This window comes from Procambarus clarkii, chromosome 48 (assembly GCF_040958095.1).
Source record: "Procambarus clarkii isolate CNS0578487 chromosome 48, FALCON_Pclarkii_2.0, whole genome shotgun sequence".
NCBI lineage: Eukaryota > Metazoa > Arthropoda > Malacostraca > Decapoda > Cambaridae > Procambarus > Procambarus clarkii.
The window spans coordinates 28405121-28429803 of NC_091197.1; the positions used below are offsets into that span (position 1 = coordinate 28405121).

At 45.2% G+C, this 24683-nt stretch overlaps 1 protein-coding gene across 1 annotated transcript in view; it reads right to left on the reverse strand.

The window, feature by feature from the left end:
* Positions 1-7246: 7246 nt before the first annotated feature.
* LOC138351160 (titin homolog) overlaps positions 7247-24683 on the reverse strand; it is a 59395-nt gene continuing 41958 nt past the window's right edge. The window contains exons 2-9 of the mRNA XM_069302796.1: positions 17009-17755; positions 16001-16843; positions 14969-15520; positions 14600-14704; positions 11265-12011; positions 10257-11099; positions 8649-9224; positions 7247-7978 (exon numbers count right to left, since the gene is read on the reverse strand). Coding sequence (XP_069158897.1) covers positions 7247-7978; positions 8649-9224; positions 10257-11099; positions 11265-12011; positions 14600-14704; positions 14969-15520; positions 16001-16843; positions 17009-17755 — 5145 coding nt within the window. The remainder of the gene's footprint in view (positions 7979-8648; positions 9225-10256; positions 11100-11264; positions 12012-14599; positions 14705-14968; positions 15521-16000; positions 16844-17008; positions 17756-24683) is intronic.

Sequence of the window (24683 nt, forward strand, 5' to 3'; positions counted from 1 at the left end):
ATAGAGTTACAAGATACGAGCTAGATGGTGTTGTGATTGCGAAGTCGGATTGCGAAAGGGATCTGGGAGTTATGATTAGTAAGAATTTAAAACAAAAGGATCAATGCATAAATGTTCGTAATAAGGCAAATCGGACACTTGGATTTATTAATCGCAGCGTTAGTAACAAGACACCTGGTGTGGTTCTCAAGCTATATCTTGCTCTAGTTAGGCCCCATTTAGATTATGCAGTTCAGTTTTGGTCGCCATATTATAGAATGGATATAAATTCACTTGAACGTGTCCAGCGTAGGATGACTAAGTTAATTCCCCAAATTAGAAATCTTTCATATGAAGAAAGATTAACAAAGCTTAAGTTGCATTCACTGGAAAGGCGAAGAGTTAGGGGTGACATGATAGAGGTTTACAAGTGGATGAATGGACATAACCGGGGGGATATTAATAGGGTATTAAAAGTATCAACACAGGACAGAACACGAAACAATGGATATAAATTGGATAAGTTTAGATTTAGGAAAGACTTGGGTAAATACTGGTTCAGTAACAGGGTTGTTGATTTGTGGAACCAATTGCCGCGTAACATTGTGGAGGTGGGGTCCCTCGATTGTTTCAAGCACGGGTTGGACAAGTATATGAGTGGGATTGGGTGGTTATAGAATAGGAGCTGCCTCGTATGGGCCAATAGGCCTTCTGCAGTTACCTTTGTTCTTATGTTCTTATGTTCTTAATATGCCTTCAGCCGAACAAGTCTATGTGGGTGGGGACGAGGACAGGTTGACGAGTTTAGCAGTTACCAGGGAGGATGTTCTTAAACAAATAGTAAAACTCAAACCAAACAAATCCCCAGGGCCGGATGAAGTGTTTGCTAGGGTGCTTAAAGAATGCAAAGAGGAGCTTTGTGACCCACTGTCAACCATATTTAATAAATCAATAGAGTCAGGCAGAGTGCCAGAGTTTTGGAAAGTTGCTAATGTGATACCAGTTTTTAAGAAAGGAGATAGATCACTTGCGTCTAACTATCGACCAATTAGCCTAACGTCTATTGTGGGAAAGTTACTCGAATCTATAATAGCAAATAAAATTCGTCTTCATCTTGAAAAACATAAATTAATAATTGAGTCGCAACATGGTTTTATAAATGGCCGTTCATGTTTAACAAATTTGTTATCTTTTTATTCTAGCATTGTTGAGGCAGTTGATAGTGGTAAGGATTGCGATGTTGTATACCTTGACTTTAGCAAAGCTTTTGATACAGTGCCACATGAAAGACTGATTAAAAAAATAGAGTCTCATGGTATTGGGGGTGCTATATTAAGCTGGATTAGGGCATGGCTATACCAAAGGAAACAGAGAGTTAGTATAAATGGAATCAAGTCAGAGTGGGAAAATGTTGTAAGTGGAGTGCCTCAAGGCTCTGTCCTGGGACCTCTGTTGTTTATAATATATATAAATGATTTAGATTCAGGTTTGAGTAGCAACATTTGCAAATTTGCCGATGATACGAAAATCGGTAGGGAAATTAATTCGGAGGAGGACTCACTATCACTTCAAGTTGATCTAGATAGGGTTTTGAAATGGTCAAAGGATTGGCAGATGCAGTTTAATGCTGATAAATGTAAAGTTCTGAGGTTAGGTAATGATGATAGAGTTACAAGATACGAGCTAGATGGTGTTGTGATTGCGAAGTCGGATTGCGAAAGGGATCTGGGAGTTATGATTAGTAAGAATTTAAAACAAAAGGATCAATGCATAAATGTTCGTAATAAGGCAAATCGGACACTTGGATTTATTAATCGCAGCGTTAGTAACAAGACACCTGGTGTGGTTCTCAAGCTATATCTTGCTCTAGTTAGGCCCCATTTAGATTATGCAGTTCAGTTTTGGTCGCCATATTATAGAATGGATATAAATTCACTTGAACGTGTCCAGCGTAGGATGACTAAGTTAATTCCCCAAATTAGAAATCTTTCATATGAAGAAAGATTAACAAAGCTTAAGTTGCATTCACTGGAAAGGCGAAGAGTTAGGGGTGACATGATAGAGGTTTACAAGTGGATGAATGGACATAACCGGGGGGATATTAATAGGGTATTAAAAGTATCAACACAGGACAGAACACGAAACAATGGATATAAATTGGATAAGTTTAGATTTAGGAAAGACTTGGGTAAATACTGGTTCAGTAACAGGGTTGTTGATTTGTGGAACCAATTGCCGCGTAACATTGTGGAGGTGGGGTCCCTCGATTGTTTCAAGCACGGGTTGGACAAGTATATGAGTGGGATTGGGTGGTTATAGAATAGGAGCTGCCTCGTATGGGCCAATAGGCCTTCTGCAGTTACCTTTGTTCTTATGTTCTTATGTATATGAGTGGGATTGGGTGGTTATAGAATAGGAGCTGCCTCGAATGGGCCAATAGGCCTTCTGCAGTTACCTTTGTTCTTATGTTCTTATGTTCTTATCCTACGCTGGACACGTTCTAGTGATTTTATATCCATTCTATAGTACGGCGACCAAAACTGAACTGCATAATCTAACCAGAGCAAGATATAGCTGAAGAACCACACCAGGTGTCTCGTTACTAACGCATCAATTAATAAATCCCAGTGTCTTATATGCCTTATTACGAACATTTATGCATTGATTTTCTGGCTTTAAATTCTTGCTAATCATAACTCCCAGATCGCTTTCGCAATTCTACTTTGCAATCTCAACATAAGAACATAAGAAGAAGAACATAAGAACGAAGGTACACCGCAAGGAGGTATTCTTAGCCCTCTTCTCTTCAACTGTTTAATGGAAAGAATAATGAGGTTGAAACTCCCACATCACTGCAGGCTGCTAAACTACGCGGACGACTTTGTCATCATCATAAAAGGAAGGGATGCGGCGCGCCTTGCACCCAAATGCTTAGACTGCATCAGTAAAGAGGCAAAACAGATTGGGATCAAACTCAACCCCTCAAAGTCAAAGGCCATGCCCATAAAAATAGCGAAGCCCAACATCCAACTCACAGTACAAGGCAACCAATAGAATGGGTCGACACCTATCAGTATCTAGGAATCATCCTGGACACACACATGAATTTTAATGCTGAGGTCACATACTTGAGAGAGCGAACTGCGGCCCGGACGGCAATCCTCAGGTCGCTAACCTCCCTTTCTGGAGGAGCCAATCTGCAAGTCCTTCGCACATACTATGTACAGGCAGTCAGATCAGTGATCGATTATGCCGCACCTGCACTCACAAATCTATCACACCAACAGTGGAAAAAGCTTGAAGTTGCCCAAAACAATGCTATGAGAGCTGCACTGGGAGCCCCCATGTGGACCAGGCTTGAAACTCTTAGACTGGAGACGGGTTTGCCCTCTCTACAAGAAAGAATATCAAAGAACAGCTACAATTATCAGTAAGATAATTATTTCTTCTGATCCAATCCCAGTACGACAGGCCTTGGTGGTTGGACTAGGCCAAAACAATGGAAACTCTTGGGTTGCAAGAGCAGGAAAAGTCCTAAACAGACTACATTTAAAAAACATGATTCTTGATAGAGAGGGTGATCATCCACACCCAAATTACACTCCTTCTGCGCCGTGGGAAGAGCCTACTTTCAAAATAGTAATAGAAAGTCTCCCAATGAAAAAGGCTGCCTATGATCCGACAATCCTAAGGCGCATAATAGAAGAGCAAATGTATAGCATAGCAGTAGCAGGAGCCACCCACATCTTCACAGACGGATCGGTGGACACAGAAAATGAGAGTGCTGGCGCTGCTCTTTGCACGACCAGCGTTCAGGCATATTGGAGACTGGGAGGACTAGTATCATCAACCCAAACTGAGCTGTTCGCCATACAACAGGCATTCGCATATGTGATTGCACAAAACACTCAAAATGCAATCATACACACAGACTCAAAAGCTGCACTTCAAATACTAGGACAAAAACAGTGGAAAGATAATGTGGAAATAATTACCACCATTTTGTATCAAGGAGCAGTCGCTAAAGGCAAAGGCCTCAACATAACTTTAAACTGGATCCCATCCCATATTGGAATCCCATTAAATGAAAAAGCTGATGAAATTGCTAAATTGGCAACTCGTCATCCAGTGATACATAAAACAATTCAACCCAGCCTAGAGAACATAAAACACATCATCACCAAAAAACTCTCACGCCTCAACAAAGCCTACCTACACCAGAGAATAGCTGAAGGTTCGCCATCTGCAACATGGTATCTTCAGGCAACCAAATTAGAAAGGTTAAATATCCCAAAAGGAATCCACAGGGAAATAGCAGTTAGGCTATATAGACTACGTCTAGGTTACAGATGCAACTGGGAGATTGGTGAACCCCGACAGAGAGAGTGCATCTTCTGCCAAACTGTCACAGAAAAGCCATTACTTCACTATCTTCTGGAATGTGAAGCAACCAATGACCTTAGAAGAGCTTTAAGAGTTCCTGAATCATGCAGTGGCCACCCTGAAGCCATCAACACAGCCACTCTCCTGGTCAACAAAGGTGTCCAGCAGCTGGACACCCTCATAAAGACTGTGAAGCAGTATCCTCCCCCACGATAACAGCTTGATGGTTAAATGCAACCTCAGAACACTGGGGGAAAAAAAAAGAAAAAAGAAAAAAAATTAATAATTACGGGAGACATCTCCCGTCACGCAGGGTGCAGTTGCACCTCCACAAATCTCCAGTATCAGCTCTTGATACTGGTAATGGCTCAAAAGGGCCACCACTTACGGGCTATTCATGCCCGTGCCACCTTTTGGGTGGCTTAATCTTTATCAATCAATCAATCAACGAAGGTAACTGCAGAAGGCCTATTGGCCCATACGAGGCAGCTCCTATTTATAACCACCCAATCCCACTCATATACATGTCCAACCCATGCTTGAAACAATCGAGGGACCCCACCTCCACAATGTTACGCGGCAATTGGTTCCACAAATCAACAACCCTGTTACTGAACCAGTTTTTACCCAAGTCTTTCCTAAATCTAAACTTATCCAATTTATACCCATTGTTTCGTGTTCTCTCTTGTGTTGATACTTTTAATACCCTATTAATATCCCCTTTGTTATGTCCATTCACCCACTTGTAAACCTCTATCATGTCACCCCTAACTCTTCGCCTTTCCAGTGAATGCAACTTAAGCTTTGTTAATCTTTCTTCATATGAAAGATTTCTAATTTGGGGAATTAACTTAGTCATCCTACGCTGGACACGTTCAAGTGAATTTATATCCATTCTATAATATGGCGACCAAAACTGAACTGCAAAATCTAAATGGGGCCTAACTAGAGCAAGATACAGCTTGAGAACCACACCAGGTGTCTTGTTACTAACGCTGCGATTAATAAATCCAAGTGTCCGATTTGCCTTATTACGAACATTTATACATTGATCCTTTTGTTTTAAATTCTTACTAATCATAACTCCCAGATCCCTTTCGCAATCCGACTTCGCAATCTCAACACCATCTAGCTCGTATCTTGTAACTCTATCATCATTACCTAACCTCAGAACTTTACATTTATCAGCATTAAACTGCATCTGCCAATCCTTTGACCATTTCAAAACCCTATCTAGATCAACTTGAAGTGATAGTGAGTCCTCCTCCGAATTAATTTCCCTACCGATTTTCGTATCATCGGCAAATTTGCAAATGTTGCTACTCAAACCTGAATCTAAATCATTTATATATATTATAAACAACAGAGGTCCCAGGACAGAGCCTTGAGGCACTCCACTTACAACATTTCCCAACTCTGACTTACCCATATTTATACTACTCTTTATTTCCTTTGGTATAGCCATGCCTTAATCCAACTTAATATAGCACCCACAATACCATACCCTAATGACGATTGGTTCCTTAAGCAACACATTATGGAACCAACTGGGAAAAAAATATTGTAAAATTAGTGATAAATAACAGGGAGACAAATTAATAACATACTACAGAATGGATTTAAATTCACTAGAATTTAGTGAAAAAGCGTCAAGTGAAGGATGATAAATGTTCTTACATATGTTCTTATTTTATTATGTTCTTATTTTATTGTGTTCCTATTTTATTAAGTTCTTATTTCATTGTTTTTATTTTATTGTGTTCTTATTACGTTCTTATTTTATTGTGTTCTTATTACGTTCTTATTTTATTGTGTTCTTATTACGTTCTTACTTTATTGTGTTCTTATTACGTTCTTATTTTATTGTGTTCTTATTAATTCTAGATTCAGGAAAGTTCTGGGCAAATTCTGGGTTGGAAGTAGATGGTTGATGCAGGCGATGAGTCACAATAACTTGGCTAAATTATGTTGACCAGATTTGATCTCTGGAACAAATTATGCAGTAAGATAATAAATGGTATTACTTGATTATTTCAAGCTTAGGTTAGACAAATATATGCAAGAGTTTACCTGGTTGATACCTGGTTGATGGGGTTCTGGGAGTTCTTCTACTCCCCAAGCCCGGCCCGAGGCCAGGCTTGACTTGTGAGAGTTTGGTCTACCAGGCTGTTGCTTGGAGCGGCCCGCAGGCCCACATACCCACCACAGCCCGGTTGGTCCGGCACTCCTTGGAGGAATAAATCTAGTTTCCTCTTGAAAATGTCCACGGTTGTTCCGGCAATATTTCTTATGCTTGCTGGGAGGACGTTGAACAACCGCGGACCTCTGATGTTTATACAGTGTTCTCTGATTGTGCCTATGGCACCTCTGCTCTTCACTGGTTCTATTCTACATTTTCTTCCATGTCGTTCACTCCAGTACGTTGTTATTTTACTGTGTAGATTTGGTACTTGGCCCTCCAGTATCTTCCAGGTGTATATTATTTGATATACACCTTTGGGAGGTGTATACACGTTTGGGAGGAATTTAAAACAGGAGCCTCGAATGGGACAATAAAGGCCTTGTACAGTTTCCTGTGTTTGTGTGTTCTAGGAAATTGTTCACGTGACTGTTCAGAGTGTGGTGGTCTTGACTATATAACAACTGGCACTCAGTCTCTTAGTTTAGTCTTCTTGGCCAAGTGACGGTCAGGCTTGAGGTTCAACTCGACTCATGGAACCTTGCGTCCAGCCTGCTTCAGTGAGAGACGTGCAGTCTTACGTCCGGCCTGCTTCAGGCAGATACTTTCAACCTACTTCAGTGAGAAGCGTCAACCATGCTTCAGTACGCAACGTTCCATCTTCATTCAATTACGTGCAGGCTGTTTCGGTAGATTCTGTTGAAGCTACTTCAGTAGGTTGCTTCCGGCCTGCTCCAATAAGTTACGTACAGGCACGTGTCCAGCCTGCTTCAATAAGTTGGGCCCAGACTTCGTCAGTAAGTTATGTCCAGCCTGCTTCAGGGAGATACGTCCAGCCTGCTTCACGGAGAAGCGTCCAGCCTGTTTCAATAAGTTTGGCCCGGACTGCGTCAGTAAGTTATGTCCAGCCTGCTTCAGGGAGATACGTCCAGCCTGCTTCAGGGAGAAGCGTCCAGCCTGTTTCAATAAGTTTGGCCCGGACTGCGTCAGTAAGTTATGTCCAGCCTGCTTCAGGGAGAAGCGTCCAGCCTGTTTCAATAAGTTTGGCCCGGACTGCGTCAGTAAGTTATGTCCAGCCTGCTTCAGGGAGATACGTCCAGCCTGCTTCAGGGAGAAGCGTCCAGCCTGTTTCAATAAGTTTGGCCCGGACTGCGTCAGTAAGTTATGTCCAGCCGGCTTCAGGGAGATACGTCCAGCCTGCTTCAGGGAGAAGCGTCCAGCCTGTTTCAATAAGTTTGGCCCGGACTGCGTCAGTAAGTTATGTCCAGCCTGCTTCAGGGAGATACGTCCAGCCTGCTTCAGGGAGAGGCGTCCAGCCTGTTTCAATACGTTGGGCCCAGACCTCGTCAGTGAGTTATATTCAGCCTGCTTCTGAGAGTCGCATTCAGCCTGCTTCAGAGAGTCGCCTTCAGCCTGCTTCAGAGAGTAGCATTCAGCCTGCTTCAGAGAGTCGAATTCAGCCTGCTTCAGAGAGTCGAATTCAGCCTGCTTCAGAGAGTCTTATTCAGCCTGCTTCAGAGAGTCTCATTCAGCCTGCTTCAGAGAGTAGCATTCAGCCTCCTTCAGTAAGTCGCTTTCGGCCTGCTTCAGAGAGTCGCATTCAGCCTGCTTCAGAGAGTCGCATTCAGCCTGCTTCAGAGAGTCTCATTCAGCCTGCTTCAGAGAGTCTCATTCAGCCTGCTTCAGAGAGTCTCATTCAGCCTCCTTCAGTAAGTCGCTTTCGGCCTGCTTCAGAGAGTCGCATTCGGCCTTCTTCAGTGAGTTGCTTTCGGCCTGCTTCAGAGAGTCGCATTCAGTCTGCTTCAGAGAGTCGCATTCAGCCTGCTTCAGAGAGTCGAATTCAGCCTGCTTCAGAGAGTCTCATTCAGCCTGCTTCAGAGAGCAGCATTCAGCCTCCTTCAGTGAGTCGCTTTCGGCCTGCTTCAGAGAGTCGCTTTCGGCCTGCTTCAGAGAGTCGCATTCAGCCTGCTTCAGAGAGTCGCATTCGGCCTGCTTCAGAGTCACATATGGCCTGCTTCAGAGAGTCGCATTCAGCCTGCTTCAGAGAGTCGCATTCAGCCTGCTTCAGAGAGTCGCATTCAGCCTGCTTCAGAGAGTCGCATTCAGCCTGCTTCAGAGAGTCGCATTCAGCCTGCTTCAGAGAGTCGTATTCGGCCTGCTTCAGAGAGTCGCTTTCGGCCTCCTTCAGTGAGTCGCTTTCGGCCTCCTTCAGTGAGTCGCTTTCGGCCTGCTTCAGAGAGTCGCATTCAGCCTGCTTCAGAGAGTCGCATTCAGCCTGCTTCAGAGAGTAGCATTCAGCCTGCTTCAGAGAGTCGCATTCAGCCTGCTTCAGAGAGTCGCATTCAGCCTGCTTCAGAGAGTCGCATTCGGCCTGCTTCAGAGAGTCACATATGGCCTGCTTCAGAGAGTCGCATTCAGCCTGCTTCAGAGAGTCGCATTCAGCCTGCTTCAGAGAGTCGCATTCAGCCTGCTTCAGAGAGTCGCATTCAGCCTGCTTCAGAGAGTCGCATTCAGCCTGCTTCAGAGAGTCGCTTTCGGCCTCCTTCAGTGAGTCGCTTTCGGCCTCCTTCAGTGAGTCGCTTTCGGCCTCCTTCAGTGAGTCGCTTTCGGCCTGCTTCAGAGAGTTGCATTCAGCCTGCTTCAGAGAGTCGCATTCAGCCTGCTTCAGAGAGTCGCATTCAGCCTGCTTCAGTGAGTCGCATTCAGCCTGCTTCAGAGAGTAGCATTCAGCCTGCTTCAGAGAGTAGCATTCAGCCTGCTTCAGAGAGTCGCATTCAGCCTGCTTCAGAGAGTCGTATTCGGCCTCCTTCAGTGAGTCGCTTTCGGCCTCCTTCAGAGAGTCGCATTTGGCCTGCTTCAGTGAGCCATATTCGGCCTAATCCAGAGAGTCGCCTTCGGCCTGCTTCAGAGAGTCGCATTCAGCCTGCTTCAGAGATTCGCATTCAGCCTGCTTCAGATATTCGCATTCAGCCTGCTTCAGAGAGTCGCATTCAGCCTGCTTCAGAGAGTCGCATTTGGCCTGCTTCAGAGAGTCGCATTCAGCCTGCTTCAGAGAGTCGCATTCAGCCTGCTTCAGAGAGTCGCATTCAGCCTGCTTCAGAGAGTCGCATTCAGCCTGCTTCAGTGAGTCGCATTCAGCCTGCTTCAGAGAGTAGCATTCAGCCTGCTTCAGAGAGTAGCATTCAGCCTGCTTCAGAGAGTCGCATTCAGCCTGCTTCAGAGAGTCGTATTCGGCCTCCTTCAGTGAGTCGCTTTCGGCCTCCTTCAGAGAGTCGCATTTGGCCTGCTTCAGTGAGCCATATTCGGCCTAATCCAGAGAGTCGCCTTCGGCCTGCTTCAGAGAGTCGCATTCAGCCTGCTTCAGAGATTCGCATTCAGCCTGCTTCAGATATTCGCATTCAGCCTGCTTCAGAGAGTCGCATTCAGCCTGCTTCAGAGAGTCGCATTTGGCCTGCTTCAGAGAGTCGCATTCAGCCTGCTTCAGAGAGTCGCATTCAGCCTGCTTCAGATATTCGCATTCAGCCTGCTTCAGAGAGTCGCATTTGGCCTGCTTCAGAGAGTCGCATTCAGCCTGCTTCAGAGAGTCGCATTCAGCCTGCTTCAGAGAGTCGCATTCAGCCTGCTTCAGAGATTCGCATTCAGCCTGCTTCAGATATTCGCATTCAGCCTGCTTCAGAGAGTCGCATTCAGCCTGCTTCAGAGAGTCGCATTTGGCCTGCTTCAGAGAGTCGCATTTGGCCTGCTTCAGAGAGTCGCATTTGGCCTGCTTCAGTGAATCATATTCGGCCTTCTTCAACGAGTCGCATTCAGCGTGCTTCAGAGAGTCGCATTTGGCCTGATTCAGAGAGTCGCATTTGGCCTGCTTCAGTGAATCATATTCGGCCTTCTTCAACGAGTCGCATTCAGCGTGCTTCAGAGAGTCGCATTTGGCCTGCTTCAGAGAGTCGCATTTGGCCTGCTTCAGAGAGTCGCATTTGGCCTGCTTCAGTGAATCATATTCGGCCTTCTTCAACGAGTCGCATTCAGCGTGCTTCAGAGAGTCGCATTTGGCCTGCTTCAGAGAGTCGCATTTGGCCTGCTTCAATGAATCATATTCGGCCTTCTTCAACGAGTCGCATTCAGCGTGCTTCAGAGAGTCGCATTCAGCCTGCTTCAGAGAGTCGCATTTGGCCTGATTCAGAGAGTCGCATTTGGCCTGCTTCAGTGAATCATATTCGGCCTTCTTCAACGAGTCGCATTCAGCGTGCTTCAGAGAGTCGCATTTGGCCTGCTTCAGAGAGTCGCATTTGGCCTGCTTCAGAGAGTCGCATTTGGCCTGCTTCAGTGAATCATATTCGGCCTTCTTCAACGAGTCGCATTCAGCGTGCTTCAGAGAGTCGCATTTGGCCTGATTCAGAGAGTCGCATTTGGCCTGCTTCAGTGAATCATATTCGGCCTTCTTCAACGAGTCGCATTCAGCGTGCTTCAGAGAGTCGCATTTGGCCTGCTTCAGAGATTCGCATTCAGCCTGCTTCAGATATTCGCATTCAGCCTGCTTCAGAGAGTCGCATTCAGCCTGCTTCAGAGAGTCGCATTTGGCCTGCTTCAGAGAGTCGCATTCAGCCTGCTTCAGAGAGTCGCATTCAGCCTGCTTCAGAGAGTCGCATTCAGCCTGCTTCAGATATTCGCATTCAGCCTGCTTCAGAGAGTCGCATTCAGCCTGCTTCAGAGAGTCGCATTTGGCCTGCTTCAGAGAGTCGCATTTGGCCTGCTTCAGAGAGTCGCATTTGGCCTGCTTCAGTGAATCATATTCGGCCTTCTTCAACGAGTCGCATTCAGCGTGCTTCAGAGAGTCGCATTTGGCCTGATTCAGAGAGTCGCATTTGGCCTGCTTCAGTGAATCATATTCGGCCTTCTTCAACGAGTCGCATTCAGCGTGCTTCAGAGAGTCGCATTTGGCCTGCTTCAGAGAGTCGCATTTGGCCTGCTTCAGAGAGTCGCATTTGGCCTGCTTCAGTGAATCATATTCGGCCTTCTTCAACGAGTCGCATTCAGCGTGCTTCAGAGAGTCGCATTTGGCCTGCTTCAGAGAGTCGCATTTGGCCTGCTTCAGTGAATCATATTCGGCCTTCTTCAACGAGTCGCATTCAGCGTGCTTCAGAGAGTCGCATTCAGCCTGCTTCAGAGAGTCGCATTTGGCCTGATTCAGAGAGTCGCATTTGGCCTGCTTCAGTGAATCATATTCGGCCTTCTTCAACGAGTCGCATTCAGCGTGCTTCAGAGAGTCGCATTTGGCCTGCTTCAGAGAGTCGCATTTGGCCTGCTTCAGAGAGTCGCATTTGGCCTGCTTCAGTGAATCATATTCGGCCTTCTTCAACGAGTCGCATTCAGCGTGCTTCAGAGAGTCGCATTTGGCCTGCTTCAGAGAGTCGCATTTGGCCTGCTTCAGTGAATCATATTCGGCCTTCTTCAACGAGTCGCATTCAGCGTGCTTCAGTGAGTCGCAGTCGTATTATAGCCATTTTCTAGAACACACAAACACAGGAAACTGTACAAGGCCTTTTTTTGTCCCATTCGAGGCACGTCCCAAGCACGTGCAGCTTGCTATAGTGGGAAAATGGCGCCTGCTTCAGTGGGAAAAAATCAGCCTGCTTCAGTGGGAATAACGCAGACTGCTTCAGTGAGGAAAATGCAGCCTGCTTCACTAAGAGACAGGCTGCTCCACGTCTCCGCAGGCTGTCCTGTCTCTCGTGTCCTCTGGCCAAATTTGTAATATATTTCATGCTTGATAGTCACATATATGCCACATACTTACAATGTATAATTTCACAATATTTGCAATAAATAAGGTATAATAAAGCTTATATTATTTCCCCCAAAAGTTTGCTCATTAAAAAATCTCGTTAATCTGAAACATAATTAAGGAAAATTACAGTAGCGTATGTTATGATTTGGTCATAAAGCAACGAAACTCATTCATCTTAATTGAACTCGAAACAGCAAAATTAATCAGGGAACGGTGGACTTAAAATTGACCTGGAATAAATTATTAAATTAAATTTCTAAATTTATTACTAAATTAAACAAGGAACTTTAGATTTTGGAAACTGCAGATGTCCTATTGGCCCTTACGAGACAGCTGCTATTTACTCTTAATATATATCTTATATTTATATTCACCCAAACTCATCCACATATGTGAAGGTGTCAGACCACGACGGAAGGATTAAGACGGGAAATTCCTTAAGTACTTTCGTATTGAATAATACGTCTTCAGAAGGATCCTTCTGTAGATGTATTATTTCCTTTGTTGTCTGACATATTCACATTGTTCATCACATGTTAATTTCTTCGTGATTTACAAACATTCATATATGTCTAACCTGCGCTTGAAACAATTGAGAGCCCAACGTGTATTATCTTACCCACTAATTTGTTTCATAGTTAAACCCATCTTATTTCTGGTCGGCCGAAATCGAACAGCACGCTGGACTTGTGATCCTGTGGTCCTGGGTTCGATCCCAGGCGCCGGCGAGAAACAATGGGCAGTTTCTTTCACCCTATGCCCCTGTTACCTAGCAGTAAAATAGGTACCTGGGTGTTAGTCAGCTGTCACAGGCTGCTTCCTGGGGGTGGAGGCCTGGTCGAGGACCGGGCCGCGGAAACACTAAAAAAAAAAGCCCCGAAATCATCTCAAGATAACCTCAAGATCTCAAGATATGCAAATTAAATAGATCGAATAATAATGACCCAAAATGGATAACAAAGGATCTGAAGAATCTGATAGGTAGAAAGAGTCTATGTGGGTAAAAACCACATTATATATTGGTAGAAACGAGTCTATGTGGGTTGGGAAGAGGACAGGTTGACTAGTTAAACAGTTACCAGGGATGATGTTATTAAACAAATAGTGAAACTGAAACCAGAAAAATCCCCAGGGCCGGACGAAGTGTTTGCCAAGGTGCTTAAGGAATGCAAAGAGGAGCTTTGTGAGCAAGTGTCATCCATGTTTAATAAATCATTAGAGTCAGGCAGAGTGCCAGAGTCGTGGAAGGTTGGGGGAATAAACAATACACTATTATATCTTCACCAATACATTAACACCTTCACCACTATATATATTATATCAAAGTATTACTTCACATATTTACAAAGTGTCGCTCTCACTCAGGACACAACACATCGGCAGTGTTCATCAATCCCGGTGAATCCACTTTCCAGGTACACGTCGTCCACACCTAATGGCAAACACCGGCGAGTTCACCTTCCTCAACATGGGCCAGTCCACACACACCGTATCGTCACGATGTGCCAATACCCCACCTCCGCTCTCCTGATACACACTGGCAGAGGGTTCAGCAACATACTGTCAGGGGTCGCAAATAATCACATACAGGGGGTAGCTAGCACCCTGGCACAAGTCTCTAGTCACTCACTAGCAGCACTTCTCTACAGTCGCACCACTGTCGTCACATAACTCTTCCCGGCCAATCCCGGGTATGTCGGTCCATCCAACATGGCATAAACCAGCAGCTAACACATTGCTATAACCGACGGCGGCCACTTTGTCCTCTCACGGGACCAAGTCAAGAGTTCTTGGACTGCCTAAGGGGCCATGTTAACCGAAAATTCGATGAAAAATTGAATATTTACGAAAAATTACGAAAAATACTACAACGTTCTGGCAACACTGTGGTCCAAACCGTTTAATGATCTTAAACGTAATTATAATCTTGAAACGTAATAGATAATCTTGAAAATTAACGTAATTAGAGTCAAATTTCCCGCTGCAACTTTCGTGAAGCTGGTCCTCGCGCCGTGAGTGCGCCGCGGGGTATTGTATCTTACGTTGTAGAAGTCTTATTTTTCGCAATAGCGTTGAAAATAACATGTTATGCATAAAATGAATATAAACTCACTAAATGGCAACAGTATCGTGTGACAGAGAGGGTCCTATGTCGCTCAGCCCCATCAGTGACTCTGTGTCTCTTGTGGGGGGTGGTTGTATCGCTGATGCGCTCTCACACTATCTCCCAGAACTCATGCTATTATTGTTATTTGTACTGCAATATGACTTACGCATTCGGCCTTCTTCAGTGAGTTGCTTTCGGCCTGCTTCAGAGAGTCGCATTCAGTCTGCTTCAGAGAGTCGCATTCAGCCTGCTTCAGAGAGTCGAATTCAGCCTGCTTCAGAGAGTCTCATTCAGCCTGCTTCAGAGAGCAGCATTCAGCCTCCTTCAGTGAGTCGCTTTCGGCCTGCTTCAGAGAGTCGCTTTCGGCCTGCTTCAGAGAGTCGCATTCAGCCTGCTTCAGAGAGTCGCATTCGGCCTGCTTCAGAGAGTCACATATGGCCTGCTTCAGAGAGTCGCATTCAGCCTGCTTCAGAGAGTCGCATTCAGCCTGCTTCAGAGAGTCGCATTCAGCCTGCTTCAGAGAGTCGCATTCAGCCTGCTTCAGAGAGTCGCATTCAGCCTGCTTCAGAGAGTCGTATTCGGCCTGCTTCAGAGAGTCGCTTTCGGCCTCCTTCAGTGAGTCGCTTTCGGCCTCCTTCAGTGAGTCGCTTTCGGCCTGCTTCAGAGAGTCGCATTCAGCCTGCTTCAGAGAGTCGCATTCAGCCTGCTTCAGAGAGTAGCATTCAGCCTGCTTCAGAGAGTCGCATTCAGCCTGCTTCAGAGAGTCGCATTCAGCCTGCTTCAGAGAGTCGCATTCGGCCTGCTTCAGAGAGTCACATATGGCCTGCTTCAGAGAGTCGCATTCAGCCTGCTTCAGAGAGTCGCATTCAGCCTGCTTCAGAGAGTCGCATTCAGCCTGCTTCAGAGAGTCGCATTCAGCCTGCTTCAGAGAGTCGCTTTCGGCCTCCTTCAGTGAGTCGCTTTCGGCCTCCTTCAGTGAGTCGCTTTCGGCCTCCTTCAGTGAGTCGCTTTCGGCCTGCTTCAGAGAGTTGCATTCAGCCTGCTTCAGAGAGTCGCATTCAGCCTGCTTCAGAGAGTCGCATTCAGCCTGCTTCAGTGAGTCGCATTCAGCCTGCTTCAGAGAGTAGCATTCAGCCTGCTTCAGAGAGTAGCATTCAGCCTGCTTCAGAGAGTCGCATTCAGCCTGCTTCAGAGAGTCGTATTCGGCCTCCTTCAGTGAGTCGCTTTCGGCCTCCTTCAGAGAGTCGCATTTGGCCTGCTTCAGTGAGCCATATTCGGCCTAATCCAGAGAGTCGCCTTCGGCCTGCTTCAGAGAGTCGCATTCAGCCTGCTTCAGAGATTCGCATTCAGCCTGCTTCAGATATTCGCATTCAGCCTGCTTCAGAGAGTCGCATTCAGCCTGCTTCAGAGAGTCGCATTTGGCCTGCTTCAGAGAGTCGCATTCAGCCTGCTTCAGAGAGTCGCATTCAGCCTGCTTCAGAGATTCGCATTCAGCCTGCTTCAGATATTCGCATTCAGCCTGCTTCAGAGAGTCGCATTCAGCCTGCTTCAGAGAGTCGCATTTGGCCTGCTTCAGAGAGTCGCATTTGGCCTGCTTCAGAGAGTCGCATTTGGCCTGCTTCAGTGAATCATATTCGGCCTTCTTCAACGAGTCGCATTCAGCGTGCTTCAGAGAGTCGCATTTGGCCTGATTCAGAGAGTCGCATTTGGCCTGCTTCAGTGAATCATATTCGGCCTTCTTCAACGAGTCGCATTCAGCGTGCTTCAGAGAGTCGCATTTGGCCTGCTTCAGAGAGTCGCATTTGGCCTGCTTCAGAGAGTCGCATTTGGCCTGCTTCAGTGAATCATATTCGGCCTTCTTCAACGAGTCGCATTCAGCGTGCTTCAGAGAGTCGCATTTGGCCTGCTTCAGAGAGTCGCATTTGGCCTGCTTCAATGAATCATATTCGGCCTTCTTCAACGAGTCGCATTCAGCGTGCTTCAGAGAGTCGCATTCAGCCTGCTTCAGAGAGTCGCATTTGGCCTGATTCAGAGAGTCGCATTTGGCCTGCTTCAGTGAATCATATTCGGCCTTCTTCAACGAGTCGCATTCAGCGTGCTTCAGAGAGTCGCATTTGGCCTGCTTCAGAGAGTCGCATTTGGCCTGCTTCAGAGAGTCGCATTTGGCCTGCTTCAGTGAATCATATTCGGCCTTCTTCAACGAGTCGCATTCAGCGTGCTTCAGAGAGTCGCATTTGGCCTGATTCAGAGAGTCGCATTTGGCCTGCTTCAGTGAATCATATTCGGCCTTCTTCAACGAGTCGCATTCAGCGTGCTTCAGAGAGTCGCATTTGGCCTGCTTCAGAGATTCGCATTCAGCCTGCTTCAGATATTCGCATTCAGCCTGCTTCAGAGAGTCGCATTCAGCCTGCTTCAGAGAGTCGCATTTGGCCTGCTTCAGAGAGTCGCATTCAGCCTGCTTCAGAGAGTCGCATTCAGCCTGCTTCAGAGATTCGCATTCAGCCTGCTTCAGATATTCGCATTCAGCCTGCTTCAGAGAGTCGCATTCAGCCTGCTTCAGAGAGTCGCATTTGGCCTGCTTCAGAGAGTCGCATTTGGCCTGCTTCAGAGAGTCGCATTTGGCCTGCTTCAGTGAATCATATTCGGCCTTCTTCAACGAGTCGCATTCAGCGTGCTTCAGAGAGTCGCATTTGGCCTGATTCAGAGAGTCGCATTTGGCCTGCTTCAGTGAATCATATTCGGCCTTCTTCAACGAGTCGCATTCAGCGTGCTTCAGAGAGTCGCATTTGGCCTGCTTCAGAGAGTCGCATTTGGCCTGCTTCAGAGAGTCGCATTTGGCCTGCTTCAGTGAATCATATTCGGCCTTCTTCAACGAGTCGCATTCAGCGTGCTTCAGAGAGTCGCATTTGGCCTGCTTCAGAGAGTCGCATTTGGCCTGCTTCAGTGAATCATATTCGGCCTTCTTCAACGAGTCGCATTCAGCGTGCTTCAGAGAGTCGCATTCAGCCTGCTTCAGAGAGTCGCATTTGGCCTGATTCAGAGAGTCGCATTTGGCCTGCTTCAGTGAATCATATTCGGCCTTCTTCAACGAGTCGCATTCAGCGTGCTTCAGAGAGTCGCATTTGGCCTGCTTCAGAGAGTCGCATTTGGCCTGCTTCAGAGAGTCGCATTTGGCCTGCTTCAGTGAATCATATTCGGCCTTCTTCAACGAGTCGCATTCAGCGTGCTTCAGAGAGTCGCATTTGGCCTGCTTCAGAGAGTCGCATTTGGCCTGCTTCAGTGAATCATATTCGGCCTTCTTCAACGAGTCGCATTCAGCGTGCTTCAGTGAGTCGCAGTCGTATTATAGCCATTTTCTAGAACACACAAACACAGGAAACTGTACAAGGCCTTTTTTTGTCCCATTCGAGGCACGTCCCGAGCACGTGCAGCTTGCTATAGTGGGAAAATGGCGCCTGCTTCAGTGGGAAAAAATCAGCCTGCTTCAGTGGGAATAACGCAGACTGCTTCAGTGAGGAAAATGCAGCCTGCTTCACTAAGAGACAGGCTGCTCCACGTCTCCGCAGGCTGTCCTGTCTCTCGTGTCCTCTGGCCAAATTTGTAATATATTTCATGCTTGATAGTCACATATATGCCACATACTTACAATGTATAATTTCACAATATTTGCAATAAATAAGGTATAATAAAGCTTATATTATTTCCCCCAAAAGTTTGCTCATTAAAAAATCTCGTTAATCTGAAACATAATTAAGGAAAATTACAGTAGCGTATGTTATGATTTGGTCATAAAGCAACGAAACTCATTCATCTTAATTGAACTCGAAACAGCAAAATTAATCAGGGAACGGTGGACTTAAAATTGACCTGGAATAAATTATTAAATTAAATTTCTAAATTTATTACTAAATTAAACAAGGAACTTTAGATTTTGGAAACTGCAGATGTCCTATTGGCCCTTACGAGACAGCTGCTATTTACTCTTAATATATATCTTATATTTATATTCACCCAAACTCATCCACATATGTGAAGGTGTCAGACCACGACGGAAGGATTAAGACGGGAAATTCCTTAAGTACTTTCGTATTGAATAATACGTCTTCAGAAGGATCCTTCTGTAGATGTATTATTTCCTTTGTTGTCTGACATATTCACATTGTTCATCACATGTTAATTTCTTCGTGATTTACAAACATTCATATATGTCTAACCTGCGCTTGAAACAATTGAGAGCCCAACGTGTATTATCTTACCCACTAATTTGTTTCATAGTTAAACCCATCTTATTTCTGGTCGGCCGAAATCGAACAGCACGCTGGACTTGTGATCCTGTGGTCCTGGGTTCGATCCCAGGCGCCGGCGAGAAACAATGGGCAGTTTCTTTCACCCTATGCCCCTGTTACCTAGCAGTAAAATAGGTACCTGGGTGTTAGTCAGCTGTCACAGGCTGCTTCCTGGGGGTGGAGGCCTGGTCGAGGACCGGGCCGCGGAAACACTAAAAAAAAAAGCCCCGAAATCATCTCAAGATAACCTCAAGATCTCAAGATATGCAAATTAAATAGATCGAATAATAATGACCCAAAATGGATAACAAAGGATCTGAAGAATCTGATAGGTAGAAAGAGTCTATGTGGGTAAAAACCACATTATATATTGGTAGAAACGAGTCTATGTGGGTTGGGAAGAGGACAGGTTGACTAGTTAAACAGTTACCAGGGATGATGTTATTAAACAAATAGTGAAACTGAAACCAGAAAAATCCCCAGGGCCGGACGAAGTGTTTGCCAAGGTGCTTAAGGAATGCAAAGAGGAGCTTTGTGAGCAAGTGTCATCCATGTTTAATAAATCATTAGAGTCAGGCAGAGTGCCAGAGTCGTGGAAGGTTGGGGGAATAAACAATACACTATTATATCTTCACCAATACATTAACACCTTCACCACTATATATATTATATCAAAGTATTACTTCACATATTTACAAAGTGTCGCTCTCACTCAGGACACAACACATCGGCAGTGTTCATCAATCCCGGTGAATCCACTTTCCAGGTACACGTCGTCCACACCTAATGGCAAACACCGGCGAGTTCACCTTCCTCAACATGGGCCAGTCCACACACACCGTATCGTCACGATGTGCCAATACCCCACCTCCGCTCTCCTGATACACACTGGCAGAGGGTTCAGCAACACACTGTCAGGGGTCGCAAATAATCACATACAGGGGGTAGCTAGCACCCTGGCACAAGTCTCTAGTCACTCACTAGCAGCACTTCTCTACAGTCGCACCACTGTCGTCACATAACTCTTCCCGGCCAATCCCGGGTATGTCGGTCCATCCAACATGGCATAAACCAGCAGCTAACACATTGCTATAACCGACGGCGGCCACTTTGTCCTCTCACGGGACCAAGTCAAGAGTTCTTGGACTGCCTAAGGGGCCATGTTAACCGAAAATTCGATGAAAAATGGAATATTTACGAAAAATTACGAAAAATACTACAACGTTCTGGCAACACTGTGGTCCAAACCGTTTAATGATCTTAAACGTAATTATAATCTTGAAACGTAATAGATAATCTTGAAAATTAACGTAATTAGAGTCAAATTTCCCGCTGCAACTTTCGTGAAGCTGGTCCTCGCGCCGTGAGTGCGCCGCGGGGTATTGTATCTTACGTTGTAGAAGTCTTATTTTTCGCAATAGCGTTGAAAATAACATGTTATGCATAAAATGAATATAAACTCACTAAATGGCAACAGTATCGTGTGACAGAGAGGGTCCTATGTCGCTCAGCCCCATCAGTGACTCTGTGTCTCTTGTGGGGGGTGGTTGTATCGCTGATGCGCTCTCACACTATCTCCCAGAACTCATGCTATTATTGTTATTTGTACTGCAATATGACTTACCAAACGAACAAGAGACAAGCATTGAAAGCTAGATGCATGCGAGCTCTCCATAGAAGGTACTAGTTGGCCGCAATGCGTAAATCACGCATGACCGCGAGTACAGTAACTTGTCGCGCGCGCTACGCAACTCCAACTTTTACAACTAGATCTCGTTTCACAGCCTTTATTTATTATTCAATCAACTTACATGAAACTTGCACATTATATGTAGAGTTTACGACTCTATAAACGCATGTCATTATTCTTATCTACGTAGATTTATTGATTTTATAAATAATGATACACTTCATTTTGTTGCATACGTTTTTGGGAAACTTTTATAAATCTGTATTATTGCACTAAATACATCTGGGATAATGATGTGACATGCAAATTTTTATTATATAGTAAGGTCATAGCTGAGTGTCGTATAAATGATTTTGGTTCACAATTGTGGGCTGTGAAATCAATTGAACATGGTTGAAAAATTCTTTTTTTTTTTTTTTTTTTTCTCCGTCTCTATTTAGGCTGAGATGCTGAAACTTGGCCTAGGTGCAGCACCTTTCACATGTATCAGGATAATAAATTATGAATACCCTACAACAATTTTTTATATCCTGGTGATATGGCCCCTAAGGTTAACTACCTTTTTCGGCATAACCGCCTCCTTACGTCTCCTCTGTGAACATAAAACGTCATTAGCAGACAGACAGTATACCAGGTGACCGTAAGATAACACTTATCCACCGGGACATTGAAATTGCAACTTGTAGCTACAACCTAGATGGCGTTGATCTGATTGATTGATTGATTGATTGATTGATAAAGATTAAGCCACCCAAGAGGTGGCACGGGCATGAATAGCTCGTGTTACAATTTTTTTCAGTAATTTTTTTCAGTATTCTGAGGTTGCATTTAATCATCAAGCTGTTATCGCGGGGAGGATACTGCTTCACAGTCTTTATGAGGGTGTCCAGCTGCTGGACACCTTTGTTGACCAGGAGAGTGGCTGTGTTGATAGCTTCAGGGTGGCCACTGCAAGATTCAGGAACTCTTAAAGCTCTTCTATGGTCGTTGGTTGCTTCACATTCCAGAAGATAGTGAAGTAATGGCTTTTCTGTGATGCACTCTCTCTGTCGGGGTTCACCAATCTCTCAGTTGCATCTGTAACCTAGACGTAGTCTATATAACCTAACTGCTATTTCCCTGTGGATTACTTTTGGGATATTTAACCTTTCTAATTTGGTTGCCTGAAGATACCATGTTGCAGATGGCGAACCTTCAGCTATTCTCTGGTGTAGGTAGGCTTTGTTGAGGTGTGAGAGTTTTTTGGTGATGATGTTTTTTATGTTCTCTAGGCTGGGTTGAATTGTTTTATGTACCACTGGATGACGATTTGCCAATTTAGCAATTTCATCAGCTTTCTCATTTAATGGGATTCCAACATGGGATGGGATCCAGTTTAAGGTTATGTTGAGTCCTTTGCCTTTAGCGACTGCTCCAAGATACAAAATGGTGGTAATTATTTCCACGTTATCTTTCCACTGTTTTTGTCCTAGTATTTGAAGTGCAGCTTTTGAGTCTGTGTATGATTGCATTTTGAGTGTTTTGTGCAATCACATATGCGAATGCTTGTTGTATGGCAAACAGCTCAGTTTGGGTTGATGATACTAGTCTTCCCAGTCTTCAATATGCCTGTACACTGGCCATGCAAAGAGCAGCGCCAGCACTCTCATATTCTGTGTCCAGCGATCCGTCTGTGAAGATGTGGGTGGCTACTGCTATGCTATACATTTGCTCTTCTATTAAGCGCCTTAGGATTGTCGGATCATAGGCAGCCTTTTGCATTGGGAGACTTTCTATTACTATTTTGAAAGAAGGCTCTTCCCACAGTACGGAAGGAGTGTAATTTGGGTGTGGATGATCACCCTCTCTATCAAGAATCATGTTTTTTAAATGTAGTCTGTTTAGGACTTTTCCTGCTCTTGCAACCCAAGAGTTTCCATTGTTTTGGCCTAGTCCAACCACCAAAGCCTGCCGTACTGGGATTGGATCAGAAGAAATAATTATCTTACTGATAATTGTAGCTGTCCTTTGTAATATTCTTTCTTGTAGAGAGGGCAAACCCGTCTCCAGTCTAAGAGTTTCAAGCCTGGTCCACATGGGGGCTCCCAGTGCAGCTCTCATAGCATTGTTTTGGGCAACTTCAAGCTTTTTCCACTGTTGGTGTGATAGATTTGTGAGTGCAGGTGCGGCATAATCGATCACTGACATGACTGCCTGTACATAGTATGTGCGAAGGACTTGCAGATTGGCTCCTCCAGAAAGGGAGGTTAGCGACCTGAGGATTGCCGTCCGGGCCGCAGTTTGCTCTCTCAAGTATGTGACCTCAGCATTAAAATTCATATGTGTCTCCAGGATGATTCCTAGATACTGATAGGTGTCGACCCATTCTATTGGTTGACCCTGTACTGTGAGTTGGATGTTGGGCTTCGCTATTTTTATGGGCATGGCCTTTGACTTTGAGGGGTTGAGTTTGATCCCAATCTGTTTTGCCTATTTACTGATGGAAGTCTAAGCATTTGGGTGCAAGGCGCGCCGCATCCCTTCCTTTTATGATGATGACAAAGTCGTCCGTGTAGTTTAGCAGCCTGCAGTGATGTGGGAGTTTCAACCTCATTATTCTTTCCATTAAACAGTTGAAGAGAAGAGGGCTGAGAATACCTCCTTGCGGTGTACCATTTTCATGTCTTTTGTACTCAGAGACTGTGCCATGAAGTTTTACTCTTGCTTCTCTGTTTATGAGACAGTTTTTGGTCCAGGAGAGCAGGTTGCCTCTGACCTCTTTGTCAATGAGGCAGCAGAGAATAGCTGGGGCGCTAGCCAGTTCAAAGGCTTTTTCGAGGTCCAGGAATATCAGCATTCCTGGTCTGTCATTCAAGTGGGCTAACAGAGTTGTAATACATTCCACTGTGCCAACCCCTCTTCTATAGGCATACATATCATGATGCAGTTTAGGCATTTTCCACTCTAGTCTGTTGAGTGCCATTCTGTCAGCCGTCTTGGCTGCACAGCTTTGGAGAGAGATGGGCCTGGGATTAGCTGGATCTTTGGGTTTTGGGATCGGCACTATGTCTGCTCTATTCCAAGCAGAAGGTCTAGTTTGAGAAGTCCAGGCTAAATTAATTAACCTTAGGTATGCAGCGTCTCCCTCTGGGCCGAGATTTCTAATCATTTTATAGGTTATTTTGTAGGCTCCAGGGGATGTATCCTTGGAGTTTTTCTTAGCCCGATTGAGCTCATCCAGTGTGAAGGGGGCATTAGTGTCAGAGACTTCTTCACATGCTGTAAGGATTCTGTGCCACCTTTCTTCCTCTAGTCCGGTCTGTACTGCTAATACATCTGGTGGAAGTTGATTGCTGGCTGCTCTCTCTGCAAACCTGGTTGCCAGTACTTCGGCTTCCTGTTGAGGATCCTTGGGGTGTGGAGCTTTAGGTGTTTTATTCCCTTTGGCCCGGTGATGAACAGGGCGGTTTGCCTTGAGTTTATCAATGCATGTTTTTGTGTCATGGGGCTGGCTACAGACTCTACACCTCATTGGGCATTGGCAGCCATCTTTGTGATGCCCAAATCTTTGACATCTGAAGCATCTTAGAGGTTTTGGGGTGTAAGGCCTGTGTTGGAACACGCCCCAGATTCCAAGGTCAAGTTTCTCCGGGATCCGTCCTCTTACTGTGAGAAGGACTTGTCGGGTTTCCTGTTTTGTGGTTCGTACTTGACATCTCTCTGCTGACACCACATAGTTCTGCTTTTCGAGATGGTCAAGGACCATATGCAAGGGATAGTGGAGGACAATGATTTTTCGTATTTTATCCTCTGGTTTCAGTTCCTCACATTTTGTGTAATTTTTCAGAATCGTAGCGGCCGACTCGTCTTTAGGCCTCAGAATGTATTCTTCTCTGAGATTTGGTTTTGCTCTGATCTGGAGCTAGGGGTACTCTTTTTCCAGGTCCACTACAGTAGCGTAGGAAGACTTACCTTCCGTGTGCTGCACCTTGAAGATTGGCAGTGTTGATTTGTAGATTTAGTCTGAGGAGCTGGAAGAGCTGGAGTGATTATAGGACGATGGGTCGTCATGGAGTGGCTTGTCCTGTTAGCCTTATTCACGTGATGCCACTCGCCGTCACTTTCAGAACTAGTATCCATTATCGATGGTCTTTTCCTACACTGAGCAGCATTGCTGGATCGATTATAATTCAATTGGAATTCCATGATGAAATTCAAATGATCACTTGTGGAGTGGTCTGGTGAGTGAAGGTGATGCTCTGTGCTACTGGAGACAAAGTCAGCGTGGAGTTGGC